At 39.7% G+C, this 26,709-nt stretch overlaps 2 protein-coding genes across 4 annotated transcripts in view; one reads left to right on the top strand and one right to left on the bottom strand.

Moving 5' to 3' along the window:
* Positions 1-5,458, top strand: part of LOC133463269 (leucine zipper putative tumor suppressor 2 homolog) — a 51,522-nt gene extending 46,064 nt beyond the window's left edge. For both annotated transcript variants that reach the window (XM_061744713.1, XM_061744714.1), the window contains 3 exons: positions 77-592; positions 886-990; positions 1,573-5,458. In XM_061744713.1, coding sequence (XP_061600697.1) covers positions 77-592; positions 886-990; positions 1,573-1,755 — 804 coding nt within the window. In that variant the 3' untranslated portion in view covers positions 1,756-5,458. The remainder of the gene's footprint in view (positions 1-76; positions 593-885; positions 991-1,572) is intronic.
* Positions 5,459-6,070: 612 nt separating this feature from the next.
* On the bottom strand, positions 6,071-25,643 carry pdzd7a (PDZ domain containing 7a). 2 transcript variants are annotated; one of them, XM_061745023.1, is made up of 16 exons: positions 25,309-25,643; positions 24,469-25,217; positions 23,667-23,804; positions 23,368-23,542; positions 22,487-22,663; positions 21,852-21,999; positions 19,799-19,859; positions 18,701-19,228; positions 17,138-17,299; positions 15,713-15,873; positions 14,452-14,543; positions 14,284-14,375; positions 13,980-14,048; positions 11,826-12,497; positions 10,171-10,271; positions 6,071-7,095 (listed from the first exon to the last, which is right to left on the bottom strand). In XM_061745023.1, exons 2-16 carry the CDS (start codon positions 24,656-24,658, stop codon positions 6,922-6,924), a joined length of 2,940 nt encoding a protein of 979 aa, XP_061601007.1. In that variant the 5' UTR covers positions 24,659-25,217; positions 25,309-25,643; the 3' UTR covers positions 6,071-6,921. The 2 variants fall into 2 exon arrangements, with proteins under 2 accessions (XP_061601007.1, XP_061601008.1); XM_061745024.1 differs by having other exon boundaries at positions 24,469-25,214.
* Positions 25,644-26,709: the final 1,066 nt, after the last annotated feature.

The raw sequence follows: 26,709 nt of genomic DNA, 5'->3' as shown, positions 1-26,709 counted from the left end.
ATCTGATATAACAGGTAATTTGTGTTTTCAGGGTTTTCTGCAGTTCTCTAACTCTCTAACTCTTATTGTACATCAGGTGTGTCAGAAGTCAGGAGAAATTTCCCTCCTTAAGCAGCAGCTGAAAGAGATCCAATCGGAGCTCAGCCAGAAAGCAGGAGACATTGTGGTCTTGAAGGCCCAGCTGAGAGAGGCGCGGTCTGAGCTGCAGGCAAGCCAGGCTCGATCCCAGGAGGCCCAGGCCGTCCTGCGGACAAGAACGCTGGAACTGGAAGTCTGCGAGAATGAACTCCAGAGGCGCAAGAGCGAAGCTGAGCTGCTCCGGGAAAAAGTGAGCCGTTTGGAGGAGGAGTCGGCTCGGCTACGTGACAATCTGTCCCATCACAGTGGAGCGCCTCTGCCTGGAAATGTAGCCATGAAGGGACACTGCATGAGCCTGTCCATCCCGCCAGGTAGAGGCGTGACAGGAAGGGGAGGTCCAAGCCCCTCCATGTATCGCGATGGAGAGGATACGCATGTGATGTGGGGAGGAGAGAGCGATGAGGCCAAGGCGCAGAGGCAGAATGCAGAAACACTGCTGGGACTCAGACAACAGGTACGTGTTTATATATTTAGTACTTGGTTTAAAATTATCCCTCTCTCTTTCATTTAATGTCATGCTTCATGAAATCGTCCAATGATGTTGGGTGGATGGATGAGACATTTGTTCCCATGTTTCTACACAGTCTTTTAAAAAGTAGTAACTTTTATTGAAATCTGATTGTTCAAATGTATGTATAATAAAAAAAATAATTCACAAATGGAATAAAGAGTGTTTAACAGTGGAAATAAAGGACCTAACACGAAATGCAGTTAACCATTGAAACAGTACAGTTTGTCTCTTTCCAGGTGGATAGACTGAAAGCTGAGCTTATGTACGAGAGGAGGACGAGTGAGGAGCATCTGTCTCGGTTTGAGGATGAGAGGAGGGTGTGGCATGAAGAGAAGGAAAAGGTTAAAAACAAACAAAAGAAAATTAATTTTCAATTTAGAGGAGCTGTATGTAAGAGCAATAATAAAACGAATCATAAAATGACCCCGATATGTCAACAGACATTTAAAAATCATGTTAATTTCAAATACTTATGTCACTGACAACAGCACTCAAGCCAGGATATTCCAGTTTAAAAAGAGGAGTTGCAGCCCTCAACTGATGTTTATGTTGTCATTTTTTGTTTTGGCCTGAAGCTCCACCCTCCACCTATCTCCCAATCACCAAGTCAGTATTGTTTCTGAAGCTCCACCCTCCACCTATCTCCCAATCACCAAGTCAGTATTGTTTCGGCATCCGGGTTGCCAGCTCGGCTCTAATTATCGCAGCCATGGCAGCCTACGTTCCTGCTGCATTCTGCAGCCTACCTGGCAACCTCTGGTCGGGGGGAGGAGGGGGAGGGTACACGCCGCTCAACAATATTTTGAAAGTGACTGCAGTACCAGTTTTGGACATTTCTTACAGACGGCTCCTTTAATTCTATGTTTCTATACATTAGATTTTAAATCTTAAGTGTAATACTAATGCTTTTCATCTCTTCGCAGGTAATCCGCTACCAAAAGCAACTGCAGCAGAACTACATTCATATGTACCGTCGCAACCGCGACCTTGAGCGGGTGATGCGGGAGCTGAGTCTGGAGCTGGAGAACAGGGACATGGAGGATTACGAGGTCCGCAGTGGCAGCAACGACATCCACTTTGAGGAAATCACTGCCACAGAGATCTGAACGCATACACGCACACCTACAGTAATATGTGCACAGACACATGGGAACACAACTCACTAAAGTCTCTAAAGGATGCAAACGCTGAACTCTGGGCCAAAATACTGCGCTGTCCTTGACGTGTCGTTGCCTGGAGCACATAATGAGATTTCACTAATAGTCACTTTTAAAAGGGATCTCCCAAAGGTGCATTCTTGACTTCCTGCTACCAGTGATGCACTCCAACAATCCTTACAAGGTGTCTCCTGGTGCACTTTTAATGTTTTATACCACTACAAAGCCAGCACAAAAAATGCTGCCCGTGCGGGGGGAGCAAAACCAGTGAAGAAGTCTTTCTTTATTGGACCATGTTCAAATCAGGGTATTCAAAATTGATGAAATTTCAAAAAAAAAAAATGATGCTTTACCTGCTCAACATGCTGTCACAAGCTTGTCTGGCTTGCATGCAAAGTGGAGTACACAGCCTCCAGCATGCATGTAGTCATTCATCAGTACAGCAGTCAAATCAATGATTATCCATCCAATCTATGATCACGCACAACACAAACAATCCCAAACTTGCTGTTAAGATATACTCGTACTAGTTCACACCACTGCTCATTTTACAAATCCTAAAAGTACCAGTTACTGTTTGCCTTTTTTTGGGTCATTTTCTCAACTGTTTGGGTTGAAAATCAAATGTGTTTCGGCCCATTTATTCAGAGAAATGTCAACGCTCATCACCGGTGATGTAAGAATCTGCTGACCGTGAGAAACATGATTTTATTTTGCACAACTTTCCTGCCCTCTTTTGTTTGGGATACAACTGTTGTTCTGTGACGCAAATAGTCAAACTTAAACAAACCAAGTTTAACAGCTCTTGCTTACATGTGGGCATCCTATTCTGTCATTTCCCAAGTCGTGGCGACACAGAAACCAGACGTTCAATGGAAGTGCTTCATTTGAACTCTGCTTGTGTTTTCTAGACCACCAACAGTCAACTGTGGTACTCGATCTTTGTGTCAGCTTGTACAGACAGTAAGCTCTTATTTATCCTTAGGAAGCAGAGTGTAGCATGACGGATTTCACCAGGATGCTGCAGATCCCGCTCTTTCGTTGTCTTCAAGTTTTCTCCCTCTTTCTGACTCTTTCTGAACTATTTTTATAACAACATCTCAGCAGTCAGTATCAGGAACTGAAATAGAGAATATTTATAGTATTATAGTCTGGTTGTGAAGTCACAGAGTTTTAAGGCATGTTTGTTCTGGGATTCAAATTAATTCCCTTTCACTTCCTCTAGTGCCCTTTGTGTTGCTCATGGCAACCCAAATCCAAATAACACTTTAAAGTCTTCCTAATCCCTTCTAGACTATATTATAATCTTCACTGACTCCTATACAGGTAGTGAGAGTGGCATGTCTGCATGTCTTTTTGTATGAGATCTAAATAAAAAATAAAAAACAAGAGCTGGCTCAGGTGAGGGGAGTAGTGGAGGGAGTAGCTCCAGCAGTGAATGGTTTCGTGGCAGGTTGGCTTTTGAGGTCCTAAACATAAACCAGTGAGGAACATGAAAACATTGGAAGCTGTGGGCTCCTGTTTTCTCACAGTAAATGCAGGGCTGTGTATAACACTGAGCAGAGCGGTAGAGAGCTGCTGAGAACTTTTATTTTGCAAAGAGTCTATATCGAGGAATAAAAGTTAAACGGAAATCTATATAATGGAGGAAATGCTGTATATTTTTATATATGTATATGTATAGCACCTGAAGATATTTTGTTGTAGTACTGGTATAAGTGTGGCTTTAATGCACAGTCATGTAAAAGAGGAAAAGTACAACTGTGTTCATTTCTCAGATTTTATTTAACAGAATATAATAAAAAAAATAAATCCTTCCTTAACTGGTATTAAAATTATGTACATGCAACCTCAGATGAAAAACCCATGACATATATATACAGTACAGAGCAAAAGTTTGGACACACTTCCCCATTTGTTTGAATGAGAAGGTGTGTCCAAACTTTTGATTTGTACTGTGTATATATAAGTGCACTAATTCAGTAGCTTGTAGAACAATTTTTAGCATCAGAAACTTGAAAAGATATTTTTATATACAAAGTAATACGTCTCTTACTTTCTTGTGGAGGATTTTTTTGCACGACCTTACAATGTTTCATTGAGGTCTTTTGGTGGTTTATTCAGATCTCTCTGAGGTTCCACCACAGCATTTCAACCAGGCTGAGGTCCAGACTTTGCAAATAAAAAAAACGTGTTTTACAGCTGAGGAGATGGGTTTGTGGTGATGCGCAGATGATTTTTGGCATTATGGTCATCTACCCCCAGTTAGTTTTTCTTAGGAAGACACACTTGTCTGACAAGTCTTGTTCAGATGCAAACTTAAGACACATTCTGTATGTAACTGAAGCCTATAGTGCAAATGTAGCTTTTGTCTTTTTCTAAAGTTTTCTGATGATGGCCTTATAACCTTTCCCAGATTGGTGGTCAGCAACTGTTACTTCTCTAAGATCCTTGCTAATGTCATTCTTTCTTTGCATTGTGTTAGCACTCATCCATCTGAACAGTTCAAACATACTGCTAAAATGCCAGAGCGTCTGCTCTTGCATAAATGATCAAACCTGCTGATAATCAGTTAATGAAGTGCGTTTGATTGACAGAAACTGGCTGTTATTACTGATACAGGCAATTTACTATATTTCTCTCACGCTGTTTCTGCATCTTGGTTTGACTTTTGTATTAATAATAACAGGTTGTAATATGTCACATGTTGTTGTTGTTCACCCGAGGTTGAATTTGATTCATTTTAAACACCGGATAATCATTTATTTTTTATTATGTTCTGTAACATCTTAGAATTGTAACAGGTTGTACTTCCTTTTTCACATGACTGTAAATCACATACCAATTTTTTTTTTTTTTTATACCATCTTATGGATCAATTACAAATGGAGGCATCAGCATACAAAGTGTGCACCTAATACTGTGATGCATGACAAGTTAATGTTTACATTAAATAATCTGTATGGAAAACTGTACGTTTTAATGACCAAATGTCCTAAAAAGCAGGTGATGAAACTAAGAGGCGCTTTTAGGGTTTGCTCATTTTTGGGCCTGTTGTCTCTCCATTTTGATTGATTTTCAGTTAAATATCAGACCAATTCACATCAATATTGTTGGATTAATGTCGTTTTGAAAGACATCTTCATTAAGGTGATTTGAACTGTCATAACTGAGGCAAGCCAAGAAAGTGTTTTTACATTCAGTTGCACTTGATCAGTACAACTAATTTGGTTCTATGTTACTTGATATTACTACATTCACTGTGGATTAAGACTTAATGAGTGTTACAAGCCGTGGGAAGTGTTAGTTTGTCCAACCACATTTACTTTAACCAGACGTAGACTGTTACTCACCACAAGATGCACATTAACAACAAGCACAGATGTTGCAAGAGAGACAGGCTCATGAAGCTTAAAAGTTCTGCTTCCTTGTCTTCCTTATATCTCAGTTCTTGTCAAGACTTGCATAAATGTTTCCAGTGTAAATATGTAAAACACGAAAGTAACATGGTATTTTATTTAGGCAAAGTATCTATTTCAAATGTAGCCACTGTGACTAGACCAAAGCAACGTAACACATTTCTTTTTGTGGCATTTTACATCTTGTTGTGTTTGCTTCTTTTTTTATATATAAATATATATAATTTTATTTACATTGTGTTTTCATTAATTCACAAAGTATTTAGGTGTCTATATATTTTTATGTGTACATTTGTACAAAATTACTGTGTTTTTAATTAAAAAGCAAGCTGTCACCTCGAAACGACTTTTTACGTAACCGTTTAATTTTTACTGGAGATCTAGCCAACAAAAGAAAAGTGGCGGCAGTATCATGGTTTGGACTGTTTCGTAGCATCAGGCCAGGGATGGTTTGCAGTCGCTGATGAAATCATTCATGCCACCAAACTGTAAAGGCAAATGTCATGAAGTGTATCTCAGCAGGCATTTTGTCATGCGGCACATTTTATACAAACATTTGCTACAGGAGTTCACATAAGATGATGAAAAGAAAAGTTCCTATGGTTTTGTCTCTCACTGGTAATCTAGATGGGTATTACAAAACAACTTTCCTCAATTAATACATTATTCAATAATGCTTCTTTGTGAATACAAGGTTGTTGTTTTTTTTAATTTGCAGTTAGGTTTTGATGACTCAGGGTATTTTTCTTTATAAATTGTTCCCAGAATATAAAATATGACTACTAGATATTTATTCAAAGCCATACACACACAGTTTCATTTAAAATTTTAATAGCATGCAGGGATTCAAACATTTCACCTTGAAACTACGTATGAGCAACACTTTATCTGTGTTTTCCATCCTCTGTTTTCCTGCAGCGGTAAGGCAACGTGTACACTGCATTCTCCAGCCCTTATCTCTTCTGGCGTACACAGATTTGAACTGTGCCATCAGCGTCCATGTCCTGCATTTCTCATTGACATGTTTTTCCAGCTCCTCCACATGTCTGCTTAATCTCTGTCCATAGCCTGGTGTAATTAAGCCTCAAAGTGGCGGATTGCTTCAGAGTACAAGTACTTCAGCCAGAAAAAAATGCAACACAAAAATACTGAGCAGCAATTTATAATAATCCCCTCAGACATCCTCTAAAACCAAACTATCAGTTTTGACATAATACAGGGCTTTAATCTGGGTATAAATCTATAAATCTCATAACACAGGATAGGGTAATCTCCTGTAGGGCTGCTGGGCCAAGAAGTGTAAAAAGCAGACCACTGGCTCCACTGTCTGACAGTGCACATCGGTCATGACAAGGCTGCCATGTGTTAAAACAGTGGCACACTTTCACTTGTTCATAATCTTGTCAAAGAACACCCTTTAGAAAACATCAATCACTGACTGGTGAGCTGACGTGGAACATGTGCAAATGGTAAAATGTTTGCTAAAAACACTAAGAATGTTATAAAAGTCATACAATAATAGCATAGGGTTTTATTTTATATTTTATTGTAGTAAAATTCATTGCACCCATCTCTTTTTGTGCCATTTTTACTCCTCTGCAGTGACGCCTGTACTTTATTCAGTCCTTGAGGAGCTGCAGGTTTCCTGGTCATTCATGGCTGAGCAGCTGTCTATTTTTGAGGCACACAAAATTAACTAAGTGGGTCTCTTGGGACTGGTGGGAATGGTAGGGGCCTTAGGGATCTTGACCACAAAAACCATCGGGTCTTTGGCCTTGTTGCTAAAGGCTTGGCGAATTAAGTCAACAGCATGCTGATGACTCACTCCCTGCAGGCTCTCACCGTCCACGGACAGCAGCTCATGCCCTGCCTGTACATGAAGAAAAGAGAAAGGTGGTGACTCAAATGTGATACAAAAAAGTTAATTGTACGTCATGATTATTTGCGTGTTTCTTCTCCCTTTGTAGCATCTTTTCACAGCAGAGCAACACTGGAGGCCGGAGGTGTCAGATTGTGTTTCCTCCCCGGCCACATTAGCATTATGGTTGGTGTCAAACAGCAACTGCAAGAGTACTTAAATGTATTTACTACTTTTTTTTTATTTTTCATCTTGTTACATAAATGCCTCTTCATTTCACTATTAATAACATATATGAATTAATTACTATTTTAAAGATGTGGCAGACAACTAAAAATATGCTCGCTCATCTCCATTAGGCAGAAACATATTTTTGCTTCCCTTCTATCCTTAAACTGCCGTCCATCTTCACAAGTTTTTCTTTTCTTGGACACTTTTGTTTCAAATCCATAACCACCAAGCAGTAGCAGGAATTTGATGGATTAATACTGTGGTCCATTGAATAAGAGCCATCATTATGTGGGTAACAAACTCAACATGTATTGTGTGACATGTGTAGTCCACGTATGACTCCCAGGAATAATAGAAGTGTTTTTAAGTACATAACTATCCTTGCATGTTCTGGTGGGCCAGAACTGTTCTGTATAGCCTATGTTATGATTGTGTCTCTTAGTTGTAACTTAATTTATAGTGGAGATAAGTGGTGGCCAGCTATTGTTTTAACACATTCACACAAAGGCTTGTTAGATATAAAGAACATCCACTAAGAAAACAGCATCTAAGCACACGGTCAGAGAGGATTTGCTCGCCACTTCCTGCAGGATGCAAGTGGGGAGCAGAAGATCTTTGGAGTCATGAAGAGAGGAACTTCCCCTTATGTCATCAGCGTTTGGTGAGGATACACCTGCCTAATGCGGCCATCCTCAGTGAAGGTTTGCAACAAAAAACACATTTGTGCACAAGGTCGATGGCCATTGTTGTATCTCTAGCAAAATATGTTTTTTTCAATCCCTACATCCGGTTCCTTTCCATTCCGTCATTAGACACAAATAGTGGCTGTCCTTTATCCTCGACAAGCCGAAAAGCCTTTGCTATATAATTTAGTCCAAATACCAATATTTGGTTTATATAAGAGGCTAAGTGTCCATCTTCACAGCTCTTCTTACAAAATCACCAGTCTGGTGTTCAACAGCACCAATTCAGCCTTCTGAACAGTATCAAAAGATTTGGATCAGTTTAACCAAAGAGCAGATTAAAGAGCGATTTTTCTATTTTTGAAAAGTAATCACAACCTAATCTGCCTCTTTAAGGCCATTTATGAGGTTCTACCATCTACTGCCAAAGGGCAACATTAACATGACCTGCAAAAAATGACTGCAGTTTTTGGCAAAATTAATTATAATAGAAGATTTAGGACGGAAGATTGGAAATATTTGCCCTTAGCATTAAATGTATCCCAAGTTTGTTTTCAATGGGTCATCTCATTGCTAAAAATTATTTAGATCCAAAAGTTATGCTTCTGTTCTTTGTTTGTTCCTTGTTTCCTAAACATGCACATGCTTTAAAAAACGTGGTTGTCACTCCAAATACGTGTTTCTTCTGTTTAACCCTAAATCCTGCATTCTTTTGGGGAAGAGGCGTTTGAATATGCTCTGTCCACATGTATGTGAACCTTTTGGCTCACCACAGAGTGCAGGTGAAAGGTGTCAATAGTTTTGCAGGAATTTACTCACCCTGTCAGACAACCACTTAAATAAAGACATGACTCACTGATGTCTCAATTTCCACTGGTGAAAACTATGGCAGATACTAATGGAAGGAATCTATACGTACATGTGAGTGTCATAGTAACACATATGAAACAACATTCCTGGCTGGTTATCATGTGAGTCTAAGAAGACAGGATGCATGTTAACACTGAGTGACCCCGGTCTCACTTCCTTCTGCAGAGTAGAAAAAGATAACATTGAGCCATGGAGCTGATACGGGACGGCTGACGTGCCAAGTTGTGACGTATGAGGTAACACAACAGATAACTAAAGGTTGAACGCAAGTACGCACACATGTGTCGCTGACTAGCTGACAATGTCCCCGATTTAAGCCATGAGTGTGGTATGGCTGAAAAAGACCAACTTTTGTCCTGGAAGAACAACTGATAGTTCCTCTTTTGCCACTATGAAGGTGACATTGCTGAATGTTGTGAATGCAGTTTTCTTTTTTGTCCTTCCTGGTGCTCTTTTTTTCCTACCTTCCTTTACAATAGAGGAGGTTTCTTAAATATGAGTGCAAGGAGCAATACAATACACACAAAAGCACTTGGTTTTGAATGTGAAATATTCAGCAGATGCTAGATTCCCTCTCTCTGACGTTTGCTACGCTAATCAGGCTTAAACCTGAGTAGTAGCTGTCAGCTTTCAGTTAGAAAACACGTTCAAATTGACCCACAAACACACATGCTGAGATTAGTGACCTACTCCAACCCACTTCCCACACACACACACACACACACACACACACACACACACACACACACACACACACACACACACACACACACACACACACACACATACAGAAACACGTTTTCCTTCAGGTTTCTTTAAGGCAGCAAACAGCACGTTTGGCACGTTTGGCAGCTGAATCATTGTCTCATGAAAACCTGTGTGCGCATCAACAACTGTTAGTTAAGCATCTGTGCAGGCAATATATTACCAGTACATTAGCCGAGCAGCATCTGCGTACCTCATTAATAATGGAAGTGATGCGCTACCTGAGATGGCTTTCAGCTCATCTTCTCTCCACCCCTCATTGCACACCTTCAGCCTCTCCATCATAGACAAGCACACTTAGAGCAACAATAACTCATAACCACAGTGCAGAAGACTGACAAGTACTTACAAGAAACTTGAATCAAAACCCAAGTCTGTATTGTTTTGAATATCTTTTTACCCTGAATATTTCAGGAAGAAAGTTTTGCCTTTCTTTACTTTTTTCTCCGACTTTGAGGCAGAGTCATGCATTTTCAGACGTTCGCTGATGGAGTGAAATGCATACATTCTTTGAAATATTGATGTTTTGAAAGCTCACCCTCAGAGTTTCATTTGTAGATGCTGCACCTCCAGGAAAGATTTTCTCAATCTTTATCACAGGCTGGACCTTAGACTCTATACCTCCAGAAATACTAATACCTGCAAAGAAAAATGGAAAAACATATATAGGGTGGGACTTTCTTCACAACGCCATTCCTTTGACAACTAAGTGAACGGTTCCCATATAGAGGGACAAAGTTATGGAGAAATTACATACAGTATTTTGACTGAAATACACAAAATGGTGCGTTTTATGTCTTTATGTAAAGATTTTGTTTTAAATCTTGTCTCCTGTCTTGTTGTTTTACCACTTTCCGCAGATCTGTGTTTTGTACCTTTGTCTCTTTGGGATAATATTTGTACTGTTTTGAAATAATTTTCTATTTCTATCCATCCAACCATCTTCGTTTGCTTATCTGAGGTCAGAACGCGTAGGCAGTAGCCTAAGCAGGGAAACCCAAACTTCCCTCTCTCCAGCCACTTTGTCCGGCTCATATGGAAGGATCCCAAGGTGTTCCCAGGCCAGCCGAGAGACATAGTCCCTCCAGTGTGGCCTGGGTCTTCCCTATGGTCCCCTGCCAGAGGGACATGCCTGGAAGACCTCACAGATGCCCGAGCCACCTCATCTGGCTTCTCTTAATGCGGAGGAGCCGTGGCGCTACTCCAAACTCCCCCTGGATGACCAAGCTTCTCTCTCTTATCTTTAAGGGACAGCCTGGACAGGCTGATCCAGAAACATGGCAGGATTTTTTTACTTCATGGCACCTGGATTATACACCTCTGACTGCAGATATGCATGCAACTAGTCATACACTGTGTGATGCCTTTCCTTCTCTCAGCTACTTTCCCATAATTTCTTTCTATGAATTGATTTTTCAGTTTAGGAGTAATGTTCTGACCTCTGCTGGAAACTGTTCAACACAACGTCCTCAGCAGTTTCAGTCTACTTGGAACCATATGGACCAAAATTTTGCCAGAATAAAAGCCATTTAAGAGGCTGGTAATTACGACGGAGTATTAGGGCCAAACTAAGACAAAAAAAATTGGAAATTACGAGAATAAAGTCATAATATAATGAGAATAAAGTCGTAAAATTACGAGAATAAAGTCGTAATGTTGCGAGAATAAAGTCGTAATAGAATAAAGTCGTAATATTATGCGAATAAAGTCGTAAAATTACGAGAATAAAGTCGTAACATTACGAGAATAAAGTCGTAATGTTGCGAGAATAAAGTCGTAATATTATGAGAATATAATTTATGAGAACTCTAACAGGAAGAGCTTCTTCTCCCTGTGTTAAAATGAGGAATATTGAGCATCTTGTGAAGTTATATTTATATATTTATAATATATTACTACTTTATTCTCGTAATATTATGACTTTATTCTCGTAATTTTACGACTTTTTTCTCGTAATATTATGACTTTATTCTCATAATTTTACGACTTTATTCTCGTGATGTTATGACTTTATTCTCGTGATGTTATGACTTTATTCTCGTAATTTTATGACTTTATTCTCATTACATTATGACTTTATTCTCGTAATTTCCTTTTTTTGTTTTTTTGTTTGGCCCTAATACTCCGTCGTAGGTAATAATGCATTAATGGAAGAAATTTAAATTCAGTCAAACACTCATTTTCCTTGTTTACCCAGTGACTGCTTGGCCTTGGAGATAGTCAAAGCGGTGATTTCATACTCTTCAGGAGGTAAAGTTTCTCTTCTTTTCACCCCTTGACCATTTTGAGGGTGTCCATATCTTTCCTGACTACTCGTCCTGCCTGCACTGGGACTCTTCTCTGTTTGGGGATCAAATACATCAGTCAGAGGGGATCTCGTCCTGCGCTGTGAGGGAACTCGTACACTGAGCTCAGTGTAACCCTCCTGTCTGCTCTGTCTGCCATATACACTGTCCGGACTGTCCTCCCTTCTTGCTCTTGCACCGCCATTCCTCACAGGCGACCGTCCTCGCTCAGGAATGGCATTCCCATGTTCAGAAACGGACAGTAGGGAGCCCTGCTCATACCGCAGGGCTTCGTTTTGTCTCCTGATTGGGGAGTAGTGAAGTTGGCGTCCACGTTGGGTACTGTGTGGTGATTCTGTGACAAGGAAACTGTGAGAGGGGGAAGGACTTGGGGAGCGGGACCGCATGACGGGTGATTTATAGTTGTCCACAGGTACATCTAGCAGGGGGGTGAAGGCACGGGATGGTGGAAAATGGCCTGAGTGTTGGCTAGACAAGCGAAGTCTTTCAAACTCTTCGATCAGTTGATGCTCCTGGGGCGTGTTGTGGACCGGCTGCAGGTGAAATCCACCCCTGCAGTCTGGACAAACACAATTACAGCAAGTTCAGCTTTGATCCTGCAGGTACATTGTACTGTATCTAAGCCTTAGACCAGTTTGGAAATGCATTTTTTTTAAATAATGTAGGGCTCATGATGGATGATTAAATAAATTAAATTACTACATCTGGAGCATGAGAACTTTATTCTGAATGTATTCACAATACATTCAGAATCAGGAGAATATTTTTCCATCATATGTATGCACATTGTCATTTTTGAAACTGATACGTGTGCATATTTTATCCACCTAACTGTTGGCTGCCTTATCATCATCTCTATGTACATGTAGCACCTCAAAGAAGTTGTTTTGCACATTTCATTTCACACCTGGTTCTTTATGTATTAATTATAATTGATTAATGTTGGATACCCCCAACCACTAGTTCTGATATTTAAACATCTATCACACTCACCAGAGGAGAGCAGCGTGACCTGTCTGCGGCTCATACACATAGAGATGAGTATTAAAACTATGCCTGATCCCGCTGTACTGACAGCTTTTATATTTTACCTGGTGTTGCTGAGTGATGTAATAAAAGATACATTTTTCCTCATCAAATGATGTCTGCTCTTATGTTGGGCTAGTGACAGACGCAGACTTTAGATCCAGTGTTTATCCTACACCTTCACTGGGTAAACCCAGAAAACTACTTTAACTGACATGCCAAATATGTCATATTTATTTTTATTCATCTTTAAACACACCAATGACCTGTGATGAATGACACTGGACGTCTGTTAGTAGCTACTCTATGTCACAATGCCACTCTAGACTAAATGAGAGCAGCGCATCATGAGAAAGCTCATGTGTCAACCCCTGGTGTAAAGCATGGTTTATGTTTCTACGTTGACCTGATGACGTTTGTCCACCGTAGCAGGGAACTCTACATCGTAATAACGGCCGTAGCTTGACGTGCACCTCCCTAGAAATGTAACAAGGAGTCGTTTCAACACAAATTACAACAAATGTGGTCGGCCCGCTTGATAGCATTGCATTTCCTTCTTAATTTTTCCCGCTGCTACTTCTTAATGGTCATTTTAAAGACTGGAAGAAAGCTAAATTGCTTCTTTGTCAGTAACAATTACTGTTAATAAACATCTATAAACATAAGGAAGCTCAACACTTCAGCCAACAATGGTTCATAGAACCTCCACCAACACCTTTGGTAATTTAATTACAGCGTGACACAAACTACAACCAACAAGTGTAAAAACCAACTACGATTTAGGTCCCGTATGTAAGCTATAGGAAGTTATTATGTAGAAATGTACTGTAAATTTTTGCGAATTTCCCCTCTGTGGGACTATTAAAGGATTATTTTATCTTATCTTAAATCATCAAGTGCACCTCTACTAAGACAGAGTATTATTACAAGGTGATGACCCAATGTACAACTTGTATTTCTCCAGATTAAAAGAAAAGCAACTGTTCAATCAAATGTGGGGGAAGGAGAAACATACCTGGGACTGGGGTGATGAGGTGACGTCGGGGAGTTTTACTTTGAGGGGAACGCAGAGCTGGAGAGGAAACTAAAAAAAGAGATATGTCAGTGATTTCCGTAATTTCTTCTTTTTTTTTGCTTTGTGTTTTCTAATAAAAAAATAAACTAATCTACCAAATTATGTTCATTTAACAGGATATAACTGAATTGAATTTGTTTTTCTTAGACTTTTGTATTTCTTTCAGTCATGCCAACAGTTCATTATTAAAATAAAAAAACCAACAAATACAGAAAAGTGATTTAAAATACATTCTTCAGCTTACTAGAGCGATTCTTGAGGGTGTCATATGCTTCAAGTTCAAAAGGCATCACCATGCTGTCAAAACGACCCAACTCACTAGTAGGCATCAGCATTCTGCAGAGAATACAATCAGTTCATCAATACAGTACAATATCAATGTAAATAACAAGTATTCCACTCTGGTTGTCACCTTATTTCTCTGAGAAGTAGCAATTTTTCTGGTCTGTCCAAGATTGCCAAAAGGGGACGCACCAGATCCTCAGTCACAGTGTCAGACAAAAACTACAGGGAAATTTTGATTAAGAACAAAGAAAAAAAAACAGCTTTAATTTATAAATGGCAAGGAGCCTTCAATGGTTTTCAAAAACATCTATGCCAACCCGGATGCATTGTGAAATGGTCCTTTTTTAATTTTTCCTTTTTGTGTTTTATGTGTGTTTAAGATAAAAAAAAGACTATCTTTTAGAGCAGTGTCTCCCAACCTGGGGTCCGGGCCCCCCCTGGGAGGGTGCCAGAGATCTCTGGGGGGGCGCGAAACTTTGTCTGCTTTGAAATTATGCAGTTGTAAAAATTATATTTGCGAATGAGTCATTCATAAAACATTGTTAGGAATAATTTATGAATGTCTTGAATATTTTTTGTGTTTTTTATACACTGGTGACAAACACAGGAAATTATTTCATTCCTTATTATTATATCATTACTCAACATTTAATCTACTCCGACAGGTTGTTAAAGGAAAAATGTTAAAAAATGTTGGTCTCATATTAAAAGAGACATTTTTCAGAAATATTTTTGTCCTTATGTCCTTTTGTGCGTATTCTATACATTGGAGAAAAACAAAGTAATATGTATACAGAGTAAACCAAAGAGAAATGTATCAAAAACATAATTAATGTTCATTTTTTCAATTAAAGACTATTTTGGTGCTAGTACGTACGGGTCGGGGGGCCTGGCTGGTCTTAGACACAAGTAGGGGGGGGAACAAGGAAAAAAGGTTGGGAACCACTGTTTTAGAGGACAGTACTTTTCCATACCTGGTAGATGGTTTAACCTAAAATAATCTGCATTTACTTTAAACAGTTACTTGTCCAGGAGCGCCTCTACACAGTTTTGTGTTCAGTTTGATTACTCCATAAACAGGTAGCTCAGTAGACTGCTTGTGGAGTGAGGCACAGCAGCGGTCAAGCAGCCCAAGTAACTTTAAGGTATGATGGCAAACGTTAAAGGATCAGACTGTGGTGGACATTTGATACTAATCCTAAATGACAGGCCAAATTCATCCTTTGAGACTGCGACGGCCAGACAGATCTGTGACCAAAGAACACTCCATGACGCAGCCGACAACGATACTTGTTCAAACATGCAAGGAATATGGCTGATGTTAACTATTTAAGAGGGAAAGCCAACAAAAGAGTGTATAAGACAGCAATTTCAGACTCCTAACCCACCCGGCGGCAGTGTCTCATCACAGCTGCCACCTCGTCCGGGCTCAGCAGCTTCTTTGCCATGTTCTCCACGTGCTGCAGGGTCTCAGGTCTAGGCAGCGGGCTGCCAGCACGGGACTCCCTTGGAGAGGTCAAGAGCTGGAACGGACGGCTTTGCTCTTTGTCTACGATTAAAATATCAACAGAAATAAGATGGGAAATGAAAATATACAGATGGCATGAAGGATGGGGCAGATGCAAGTTAGCAGATTGTGTGGTTGTCCCCCAACTACAAAGGTCCAGAGTTTGGATGCCAGAACCCATATGTGCCTGATGAATAATGTAAAGTGCTTTTAATGCATCTCAAGTCTCAATTTCCGAAGTAAAACATGTGCCCAGCAAAATGGAGCACAACAATGACAATCCAAAAAGTTATTACCCATCAACCAAAAGTAACTACATGATCCAACCCAAAAGTAAAGCGTAATGGTTGCATACACTGTAGTTCCATATCACAGCAAGCATCCAAATCCACAAGATCCAGTGAAGCAAGCATCCAAATGACCATTCACAAATGGATATCCACACCTCCAAATATGATTCCTGCGTTGATATGTTAGTAAGACACTTACTACACAAAACTATTGCCTTCATCCAGCTAACAGCCACGAAATATCCAACAAAAACGGGCCACTTCCCTACAGACGTAAATGTCTTTCTGCACTAAAGCACAATACACTCACTTATAGACCTATTAATGGTGACACGCCAACAAGTAAATGGCATGCTCACATGCAACAGTACCTGATCACACACAACAAGCTGAAGTATTTAACCTCCCTACAATGAATGCAAGACCAGCTCATTTTACACATAATGACTTTTCAAAGCCACACAACGGATCAGAGAAGTCCCGCCTCTCAACAAAACCTACAGTGTCACTGGTTTACTGTTCTGTTAAGTTATTATACCTCGTTAAAAAGGATCAAACTAATCCCACATATATTTAGTTATTTAAAAGTCTTGAAGTCCATTTAAAGATTAAACCTGTGAGCAGGAAGAAGGCAGTCTACTGCCAAACCCAGGACTAGCTTTCAGTCAAAACGAAATAACAAACAAGTACTCTGATGTAAGCTAGCGATGCATCTGCCTAAATCCCTTCAAGAGAATGTTGATCAATCACTGAAAGCTAGCAGAAAGAGAGACATCCCCATCATGCATGCCTGTTATTAAAATCCTCCCATATGCATCCCATTCTGACAAGATAATGACGCCTATATGTGACTCAAACACTGTATCCCACTGCAAGGCTAGTGGGATGAAGAAGAGTGTAAAACACATTTCAGTCATCAGTGGAAGTGAAGGTTTAGCGTTTGACACAGACACTCTTGATGCTCGTGGGCAAAAACTGCTGAATTGTACGCATGCTTTCTCACATTTTTTTCTCACCTTTGTCAGCATGGTGACTTGGTGATTTGGAGGGACTTTTCTCTTTGCGATCTTTCTTAAACAGCAGGCTGACAAAGGTTTTGGAGCGCTGCAGGCTGGTTTTACCCTCTGTTGTACTCTGTGTCTCCTTCTGTTGCCTCCTCTTCTTCTTTTTTCTGTCTTCTGAAGGTGGAAAAACATAGACACAATTGTTTCTCTTCTCTCTCTCTAAACATACAAATAATATGTGCTTAATACAGATGCATTTGACCCATAAAGCATTGTGAAATATGATGCTTGAAGGCTGCACAAACCTTCTCCTGCTAAATTTCCAAACCAGGGAAAGAATGCTGCAGTTGTATCTTGTTCACAGGAAAATTGCTGACCCTTTGCAGAACTAGGGCATTATGCATATCTGTGTTTGGTGTTTAAAACATAACTCATTAGACTGTGCAAGTCCATATTAACTGTTGGCCAATAATATTGGGTAATCCGCCTTTCTCGCTATGAGCACAGACTGTTCATTTCTCTTCCAGTCAGCTTCTCTGTTCCATGCAGTAAATCTGCCACTGTGGAGATTAACACAGTCGTACTGATAAATTGCAGCTACCCCAACCTGAACACATCCTCATTTATAAAGGGCACTACAGTAAAGTGTCCCAGCATACATAACAAATATCCAACCAGCCCTCAGGTTTACCCCAGGCACCCGTGAAGGTGAAGGCTTGATTGAGCTGGATAAATTGTTGTAACTCAACTGGCCCTGCAAGGCTCCGATAGATATTTCTCCATATGCTTGTTCTCATTCATTTCTCACGGAGGTACAACAAGTGAGCGTAGAGGACAATGATTAATCTGAGCCTGCATCAACTATGTGCTGCTGGGGACATTCTTCCTGGAGTTAAATCAGCCCTGAGGAGTGTGGATGCTCTTGTTTACACCCTGGAGTGAAAGAGGGGTGAAGAGAAAGCTCTCTGAATGGCTTGAAAGGGGATTTCACTTGATTATCACTTCACTATTAATTACAGCATTATTGTTGTAGTGTCTCAATGTGAAATAATATGCTTACGTTTTGGTGCTGGCTCATACAGACTGCAGAATAATTACATTTGGTTGTAACATCACAGACAGACCATAGTATTTCTGTTCTCTGGGTTTGTATCCATTATTTCAGCCCATCTATGAGTATATTCTCACAGAGCTGCTACTTTGGCTGCCTGTTATGTCTGAGGGAAACTAAAACACAACTTGCAGACCTTAAGAAGAAGGATCAGTTATCTTGATAATTTGAACCAATACAACTTAGCTCCTCTCTGCTCTGTTTCCGAAGCTGTAAAGGGAGTCATCATACGCACAGGGACAAGTACTTAATAGATATCGACTGACACCGTTAGAGACTCCTGATGGCTCAGATTTGTTGTTTTTACTCAAACACAGTGGATTCTTACATAATGTATGAAAAGCTATGGGAAGAACCAGGAAAAAAAATCTGATTGTCTCTTGTATTACTATCAGGACATAGTGATAGTTTTAGCTAATAACACCTCCCAGCCACCGATTCCCTGCCACGAACTGAGATCTCACCTGAAACAGTGATGTGGCTCTGGGAGCGTCTGATTGGCTTCCGTGGTTTGCTCAGAGCCATCAGTGCCTCCGTCTTAGGTGAGTGTTTCTCAACTTTCTGGTCCCCAGCTGACAGAGTCCTCACCCGGCCCTGTCCTCCTTCTTTTGCCCCCCTCACGTCCCTTGGACCTTCTCCTTTCCCATGTATGACCGTGTCCTTGAGCAGCACCGTTTCACCAACAGTCCTTCTGGTTTCTGTGGTGCCCGGACTGCCAGAGCACGACGGATTAGGTGACGGGTGGTCAGGGTAATTTGTAGCTTGGGGCTCAGTCTGTATGGCAGTGTCAGCGGTTCGTTCGGCGCTGCTCGGAGTTCGGGAGCGGTCATCTGTGGAGATGGCAACATCTACCATCTCAGAACCAAAGATTGGAGGGAAAAGGACCTGTGAGAGACCGCTGAGGGAGCTGAGTGGAGTGCTGGAGGACAGTGAGGACACAGAAGAGTTGGAGTCCGAACCTTGAGAGGATGGTGCAGGAGCGCCATTGGCTACTGTGGAAAACAATCCATTATTACAAGGGTTTTGAGATATTATTGTCAAAGTGAAATATCATAAAATTAAAGGAATAGAAGGAATGGAATACACAGTTAAATGCATGAAGAAAACGTCATTCATTTATTTTATACAGTCTATGTTTGGATGAAGGCCTATTTCCACTTATATCCTGATAATCCTGTAATGTTCCAAGACACCGAACATGGAACATGGAACATGGAACATGGAACATCTCATGTTCTTTTTTTATCTTATTTTTCAATAAAATCCAGACTAACTCCATGTCTTGACCCAAATGTCACATTGGTTCCAAACAACTGAGCTGCTTTTGAGTACATTGAATTAATCCCTTGCTGTCGTTAGAAGTACTTATGTCAAACTGAAAAAACATGGAATACGAGCCCAGTTCAGGAACTGATTGACAGGGTTTTAGTACAAGCTGGACATACATGACTCATATTCTGTTCCAGCACAATCATCCGTGTGACTTTCCAAACAAAAAGGAGACTGAATGAAAAAATCTCTTTTCTGTCTCTCTTCCCGTCATTGAGTCTTGAGATACATACATTTGTCAAGCCAGCCATATTCTGCCACCATCTCCTTGTAGGCAGGGTATCTCCCAGCTTCCTGTGAAAGTGCAAATAAAGCAAAGTACGTACACATAAGCATGTTCGGCTTTTTCTCTTTTGGCATTTTTTACTACCTCAGAGGCAAATGGACACCACACTATTTTCACAATCAGCTGCTGGGGAAGTTTTGATGTTAACCTGTTTGGATTTCTCCTCTGGATGCTATAGACCTACCAAATTAATATCTTAAATAGGTCAGTGACAGGTTAACTGTGGAAAAGTCAAGAGTCTATCACTTCATGTTACTGTGCTAGTTCTTGTTCTTTATGTCCGATCTATTTAATGAATACAACTTTGTAAGTTTGTTACAATTACCCCTTACACCAGATGTCAAGCGGGTTATTTCATCGTGACCAGGTAGATGTGCAATAAATCTATATTTTAAGTAGACATATTCTCTTTTAATTCAATCATTGACCCAGTTTACTGAGGTCTTTAGGAAATGCCTTTAACATTTTATGGTCAATATGCCACAGAAATACACTATAAAAGCTCCATTTTCAACCACTGTTCTTTCCACCTCTGTTCAAAGCAGCTGGTTTTCAAAGTTCCACTCCACCCCCCTCTCCTGTGGCATGTGGCTCTTTAGAAATTGATGTTACAGGTTTGCCACAACCTAGGTTGCCAAGTTGCCAAGTTTAATCAAGATCAGTGCATAACAGCCTCTTCTCATAAATACACAGTTTAAGTCAAAGTGAAAACACTAATCATTTCTCTTGATATAAGCCTTAAATGGCGAGATTTGAAACAGTTTAATATATGATACCAGTCCTTTCTCCACTTTGTCTTATCCATAAATGGGTCTAATACAGGAAAGGAAGAAGGGGCAAAATTAGGCTTTCTGTTGATTATAACCTGATCCCTGACTGCCTTTGAATAATGAACATCGTCCCTGGCTGTTTTCACACATGGAACCTGAGATCAGAGCAGTAAAATGAGCTAAGAGAGCCCACATACTGGAGCACACTGCACGACAAAACATAATCTACACAAACACGCATTTAAATACAATTACATTACCTAGAAATGACAACGGTTAAGTGGCATGGTATTGCACACAGACATGTGGATACTGACCCCTAGACAATACAGATTCAAGCACTGTATGCCAGCTGTCTGCTGCTTTGTAAGGGCTCATTGTTGTTTAACAAGGTGACTATTCTTGTGCCTGCTCTCAACGCTCTGATCAACAGTTAGATTTGAACAAGAGACATTCATACTGAAGCACAAGTGTTTAAAGGACTCAGGGAGCTCATTTCTGTGTCCGTTTGTTCTAGATATTGTACATATTCTAACACAAAATTGACACATGACCACTTTGTTATAACTTATGTGACCAATATCTGTTAATTTACATTCCAGCAGATAGACGCCAATATCATCCTTCATTTGGAGGTGGGTCTATCCATAGGTCTATGTGGGTCCACACAAGACAAATATGGGTGCATAAGTTATTCTGACTTTCATTCATTTGTTTGATTTTGAAATCATGTGAACCATAGTTGCAATTTTAGGGAGCACATTATCCCTACTACACCTTTCACAGGAAAATAGCTTTGCTTTTTCAAACAGTTCTGTTTGAGCTTCTTGAAACCTTTGTAAAATCTAGCAAATCATATTCTTTGTTATATTCAGAAGTGTTGTAATCAAAGATACATTTGTTAACAGAGGACATGTCACATTATCTCCTTCCATCTAGGAAAATATGGCCCATCCACTGTTGTGTTTTGCAAATGAGAATCTTGTGTGATTTGTTTACATGCTGCCTGTTGTTGAGCAGCTAACATACATGTTGTATGAGAGATTACATTTGTGGAAAGTAGAAGTAAAAACTGAGCATTGAGCAACATTTCAGGTTTGTCAAACTAAAATGAGGAGCTCTAAAGAAGTACAGTTGAGAGCAAACTTCAAGTTCACCTATAATGTTCCTTATTAATTAAAAAGCTTTTGATTATTGTAGCACTATATTTAGTTTCAAGAACACGCTCACCCTGATTGTCAACATGACGTGGGTATGGCTCTTCAGGACCTCGACTGCGTTGCTGTGGGTGATGTCATCAAAACTCACCCCATTGGCTGCAAGAATTTGATCACCCATTTTGATACCATGTTGCTCTGCAAGTCCACCTGGGTCCAGTCTGAACAGAATATGTATAAAGACACACAGACACATGTTAAAAACAAATAAAGAAAAGAATACAGGAGATACACATGTCTGTTTAACATCAGTGCCATCAACACCTCGGGGACATTTTCCATGTGTATATATTTAAAATGCTTAAAATGTATTTTATTCTTCTTCTCTCACTCATTATTGAATATGTACATATAAATGTTATTGACACTGAGAGTACAAACAACTTACACAGCTAAATAAAGAAAGTGAGGCTTTGTTTGTCTGATATAATGCAAAAGCAGACAGCAAAAAAGCTCTGTCTCTTTTTTAGTTCAAGGACACATCAGCAGGGTGGGTTGAGCCTGCATTTATGAACTGCAACACCCTGCTGCTTTAATGAGTCTGCATAAATTAAATCTTTTTTTTATCTTATGAAAATGTACTCTTTGAGAGCCAAACGAGCATCAGTTAATTATGATTCAGTAGTTTCTTTTTTTCTTTGTTCATACTTGGAAACATAAATGCCCAGTCCAAACTCTTTGCCTCCTCGGATGTTGAACCCTAGACAGTAGTCATCTGATGTGGTGAAGAGATGTACAATCCTGCGGAGAGCACTATTTGAACTGGCATCTGAAGGTGTACAACCAGTCTCCTCGACAACCATCCGCCGGTGAATTAGATCCACCCTACAAACATGTGCATAATAAATAAATATATATATACATACATAACATTTTTTATTAAATATTGACTGAACTAAGGCCTGTCAGTGTATTATTAATCAAATAGCTATAAAGATAGATGCCGTAATCCATCCACTGCTGCCCCATGAAACCAAGATACATTACAGGACTGTCTCAGAAAATTAGAATATTGTGATAAAGTCCTTTATTTTCTGTAATGCAAAAATGTCATACATTCTGGATTCATTACAAATCAACTGGAATATTGCAAGCCTTTTATTATTTTAATATTGCTGATCATGGCTTACAGCTTAAGAAAACTCAAATATCCTATCTCAAAAAATTAGAATATTCTGGGAATCTTAATCTTAAACTGTAAGCCATAATCAGCTATATTAAAATATAAAAGGCTTGCAATATTTCAGTTGATTTTTAATGAAGCCAGAATGTATGACATTTTTGTTTTTTTAATTGCATTACAGAAAATAAAGGACTTTATCACAATATTCTAATTTTCTGAGACAGTCCTGTATATCCCAAAAGAAAGACAACCAGTTTGAGCTATAGTTGGGTAATTACAAGCATTACAAAACCTTTCCCAGTAGCAAGGCTTTAGTATATTGTAATGAATAACATATCTACTGATATAATATGCAAACTTCTTCAAGTTACAAAATGTAGTTTAGAGACATTGATGATGATCTCACCATGTGGTCTTTTCCTTGGAGTAGCGGATCCCGGGGATCTTTCCCACCCGTCTCAGCACCATCCTCAGCCTGTTGTTTCCTGTCAAGACCTTCACAGCACTGCTCATGGTGATGCTCTCCAGGCTGACCCCGTTCACCTCCACCAGTTTGTCGCCTACTGTCAACCCAGCCTGCGCTGTAGTCACAGGTGGAACTCAGCATGATAAACAGGATCAAATGTCACGTACAAAACAAGCCCAAAATGCCTAGACGTAAACACATTTAAAGTGACAGTAAAAACACAAACAGTTCCCCCTTACCTGCAGAGCTGTCATCCTCCACCTTGCTAACAAATATGCCAAGTCCATGTTCAGAGCCCCCACGGACACTGAAACCCAGACGCCCATCTGGGCTCTTATCTACTGTCACTGTGTGAATGTCTTCGCAGTCATCACCTCCTGCAAACACATAAACCCGCTAAACACACAGACTTAAAAGTCGACACAACCTGACAGCTGTTCACAAGCATTATGGCGGTTACATGAAATTATGACTTGAAGAAAAACAAAATGTCCCGGTGGGGTTGGAGAGCATGGCCCTTAAAAATCTAAAGCTCATGGAGACAGACTTGAATTACAGGAACAGAAAGAGGACAGTGAGAGGAAAGAGCTCAAAGATGGCTGGAACTGCTTTATGCTGGGAACCATACTGGTTTTAAAACAAAAGATGGTAAGAATCTAAGAACAAAATGCACTGATAATATTATTTCCAAGCATTCTCATTTTCATTTTAATGCTATTGCATTCTTTTAATGCTGTGTATTTGTTATATTTAAGATTTATCTTATTTTAAAAAATGTCCATTATCAGCTTCCAGTGCCAGAGATGATACCATCTTATGAGCAGAATCTAAAAATGTTGAGTTCATTATCACACAACCTCATGAAATCAGCAAATTTAAACAATATTTCACTGAAAATGTATTTCAGCTTTAGTACTGGCTTATGATGACCCAAACTAGGATTCATTTCAGACTGACAGTCTATCCTGAAAGTGTTTAAGCTGCCAGTAGCATTGTGTATCACCATGAAATCAGAAAAACGCTATTGTGTTCAAACCTCACCATCAACAGGAGCGTTGATGAGGATGACCCTGCCCATTGGTGAGGATGACCTGTGTCTGTGGCGCTTCTTCTTCAGCATGTAGCGCATGGGTCTGTGGGAACCCCCATTCTGTCCTCCATTGTTGAAGTGAGGGTTCCCCCCTCCATTTGTCATCTCCCTCCATGCAGGAGGGTGAAAAGGCTCGGACATGGTATGTTACTGGTAGTCCCTCTGTAAGTCATCCAGGCAGGAAGGTCACTTGGCAAGTTGGAAGAGATGCAATACTATGATTTAGGAAAAAGCTGGTAAACTACAGTTGTGGTGGAGATCCGGGTTGTTTTGCAACTTGCTTGTCCAAGGTGTGGTGCAAAAAAGGATGTTGTTCCTCGTTGGAGCAGGTCATTTGGAAAACTGTTGGTAGCAACAGTCATCGCCAGTGAAATCGCTTTAAGAAATGTGAACAACGCTTAATAAAAACTTATTAAGGGACCTTAAACCACACAATTGAAAACCATATTTTGCAATTATTCAAAAAAGATAGCTAGAAATATTTCTCCAAAAAAGTAGACTGAGTGTCTACAGTGGAATCCCAACATTTGTAAGTTTAAAAATAAGCATTGATATATTTTGCTACTGTCTTCTGAAAGCATCTCTTTAGAGCCCACTGCTCTTCCTTTGCTGGTGATTCTTCTGAGATGCTGGACCCGTCAGCGAAGTCTGTGGTATATGGTGATTCCTCTGGCTTCATGTTTAATTCAATGGATTTCTGCTGTGGGAAGAAAGTGTTGTTAAGATGAAGTAGGCTGAATTGTTGCAAATACTATGTTTAAAGAAATGAATGGGCCAATCTGGTGGCTTACCTCTTTGAATTTTGAATAGAAGAAAATAGGATAGGGGAGACAATATCTCAAGTCTTGCTCGCTTAACTCCAAAGGGTTTCAGTTTACCCAGCACCATGGACAGCGACACGGTGATGGACAATAAAAACGTGGAAAAAAATCCTCATCTATTCTTGTACACTCAATGAAATACAATGTAATACTATAAATACCATCCTCCAACTGCGAGCTGTGTCGTTAAACTTCCACTTCATTTTAAAGTTATTCCTGCTGAGCGGAGAAATACTGCGGTGGAAAATAACAAAACAAAAAAACAAACTGTCATTTCATGACATTGTGTTCAAAATAAAGAGAATAACGCGTGACAGGATTACCTGCCGTGTCAGTGTTGCCCTGCAGGAGCTTGGACAGGTGCTGACTGGCCCGCTCACTGGCGCATTAATGGACACCTCCGGAGTATTAAGGCTGATTTATGGTTCCGCGTTACATCGACGCAGGGCATACGCCGTAGGCTACGCCGTACCCTACGGCGTAAGCTCTGCGTCGATTTACCTCATTTGCCACCTCATTTGTTCTTCAGGTGACCATTATTGTCTTAAGAGGCATAAGCCCTTTGCATAAGCCCCTGCATCTGTGCAGGGATGATTAAGTAGCCAAACATAATTGCCCAAACATTTAAATACATTTTTACTCATCTCTACTGCAGTTTGTTGTTCCTTATTATGTTTTAAGGTTTTATATTTCAAAACCTGAAGTAGCACTTTGTGCTCGTTTTGCTTATGCTATTATGGACAAACAACCCCACCCGGTGGCCGATGTCGTCATATCACAATGTCCATGAAGGCGGTTTTGAACAGTGGTTTTTGGAGGTTTATACTCTTTTTCTTTATGGTTTATAAATATCGTTTACAATAGTATGGAGGTAGATTTGTGTCTTAATTATTCAATCAAAAAAATTGCTTCAATCAAAAAATGTATTTTCAATCAAAAAATGTCACTTCAATCAAAACAAAAAATCACTACAAATCGAAAAAAATATTTTCAATCCAAAAAAAAGTGTTCAAATGCAAATTTTTGGGTCTCAAATATTTTTTGCATTCAAACACTTTTTTCTTTGATTGAAAAAGTTTTTTTTTTATTGAAGTGATTTTTTTTTCATTGAAAATATTTTTTTTCTTTTTGAAGCAACTTCTTTTTTGATTAAATGATAAAGACACAAATGCCCAACCCATAATATGGCCCAAACACAAAAAACACTACTTCAATCAAAAAAGTTGCTTCAAACAAAAAAAACGTCACTTCTATCAAAGAAAACATTTCCAATCAAAGAAAAGCAGTGTTCAAATGCATTGTTTTGAGTCTCAAATATTTTTTTGCATTAAATTCTTTTTCTTTGATTGAAAAAGGTTTTTTTTTATTGAA

The sequence above is a fragment of the Cololabis saira genome, chromosome 17, assembly GCF_033807715.1.
Source record: "Cololabis saira isolate AMF1-May2022 chromosome 17, fColSai1.1, whole genome shotgun sequence".
Taxonomy (NCBI): domain Eukaryota; kingdom Metazoa; phylum Chordata; class Actinopteri; order Beloniformes; family Belonidae; genus Cololabis; species Cololabis saira.
This window is presented reverse-complemented; position numbering and strand designations above follow the sequence as displayed.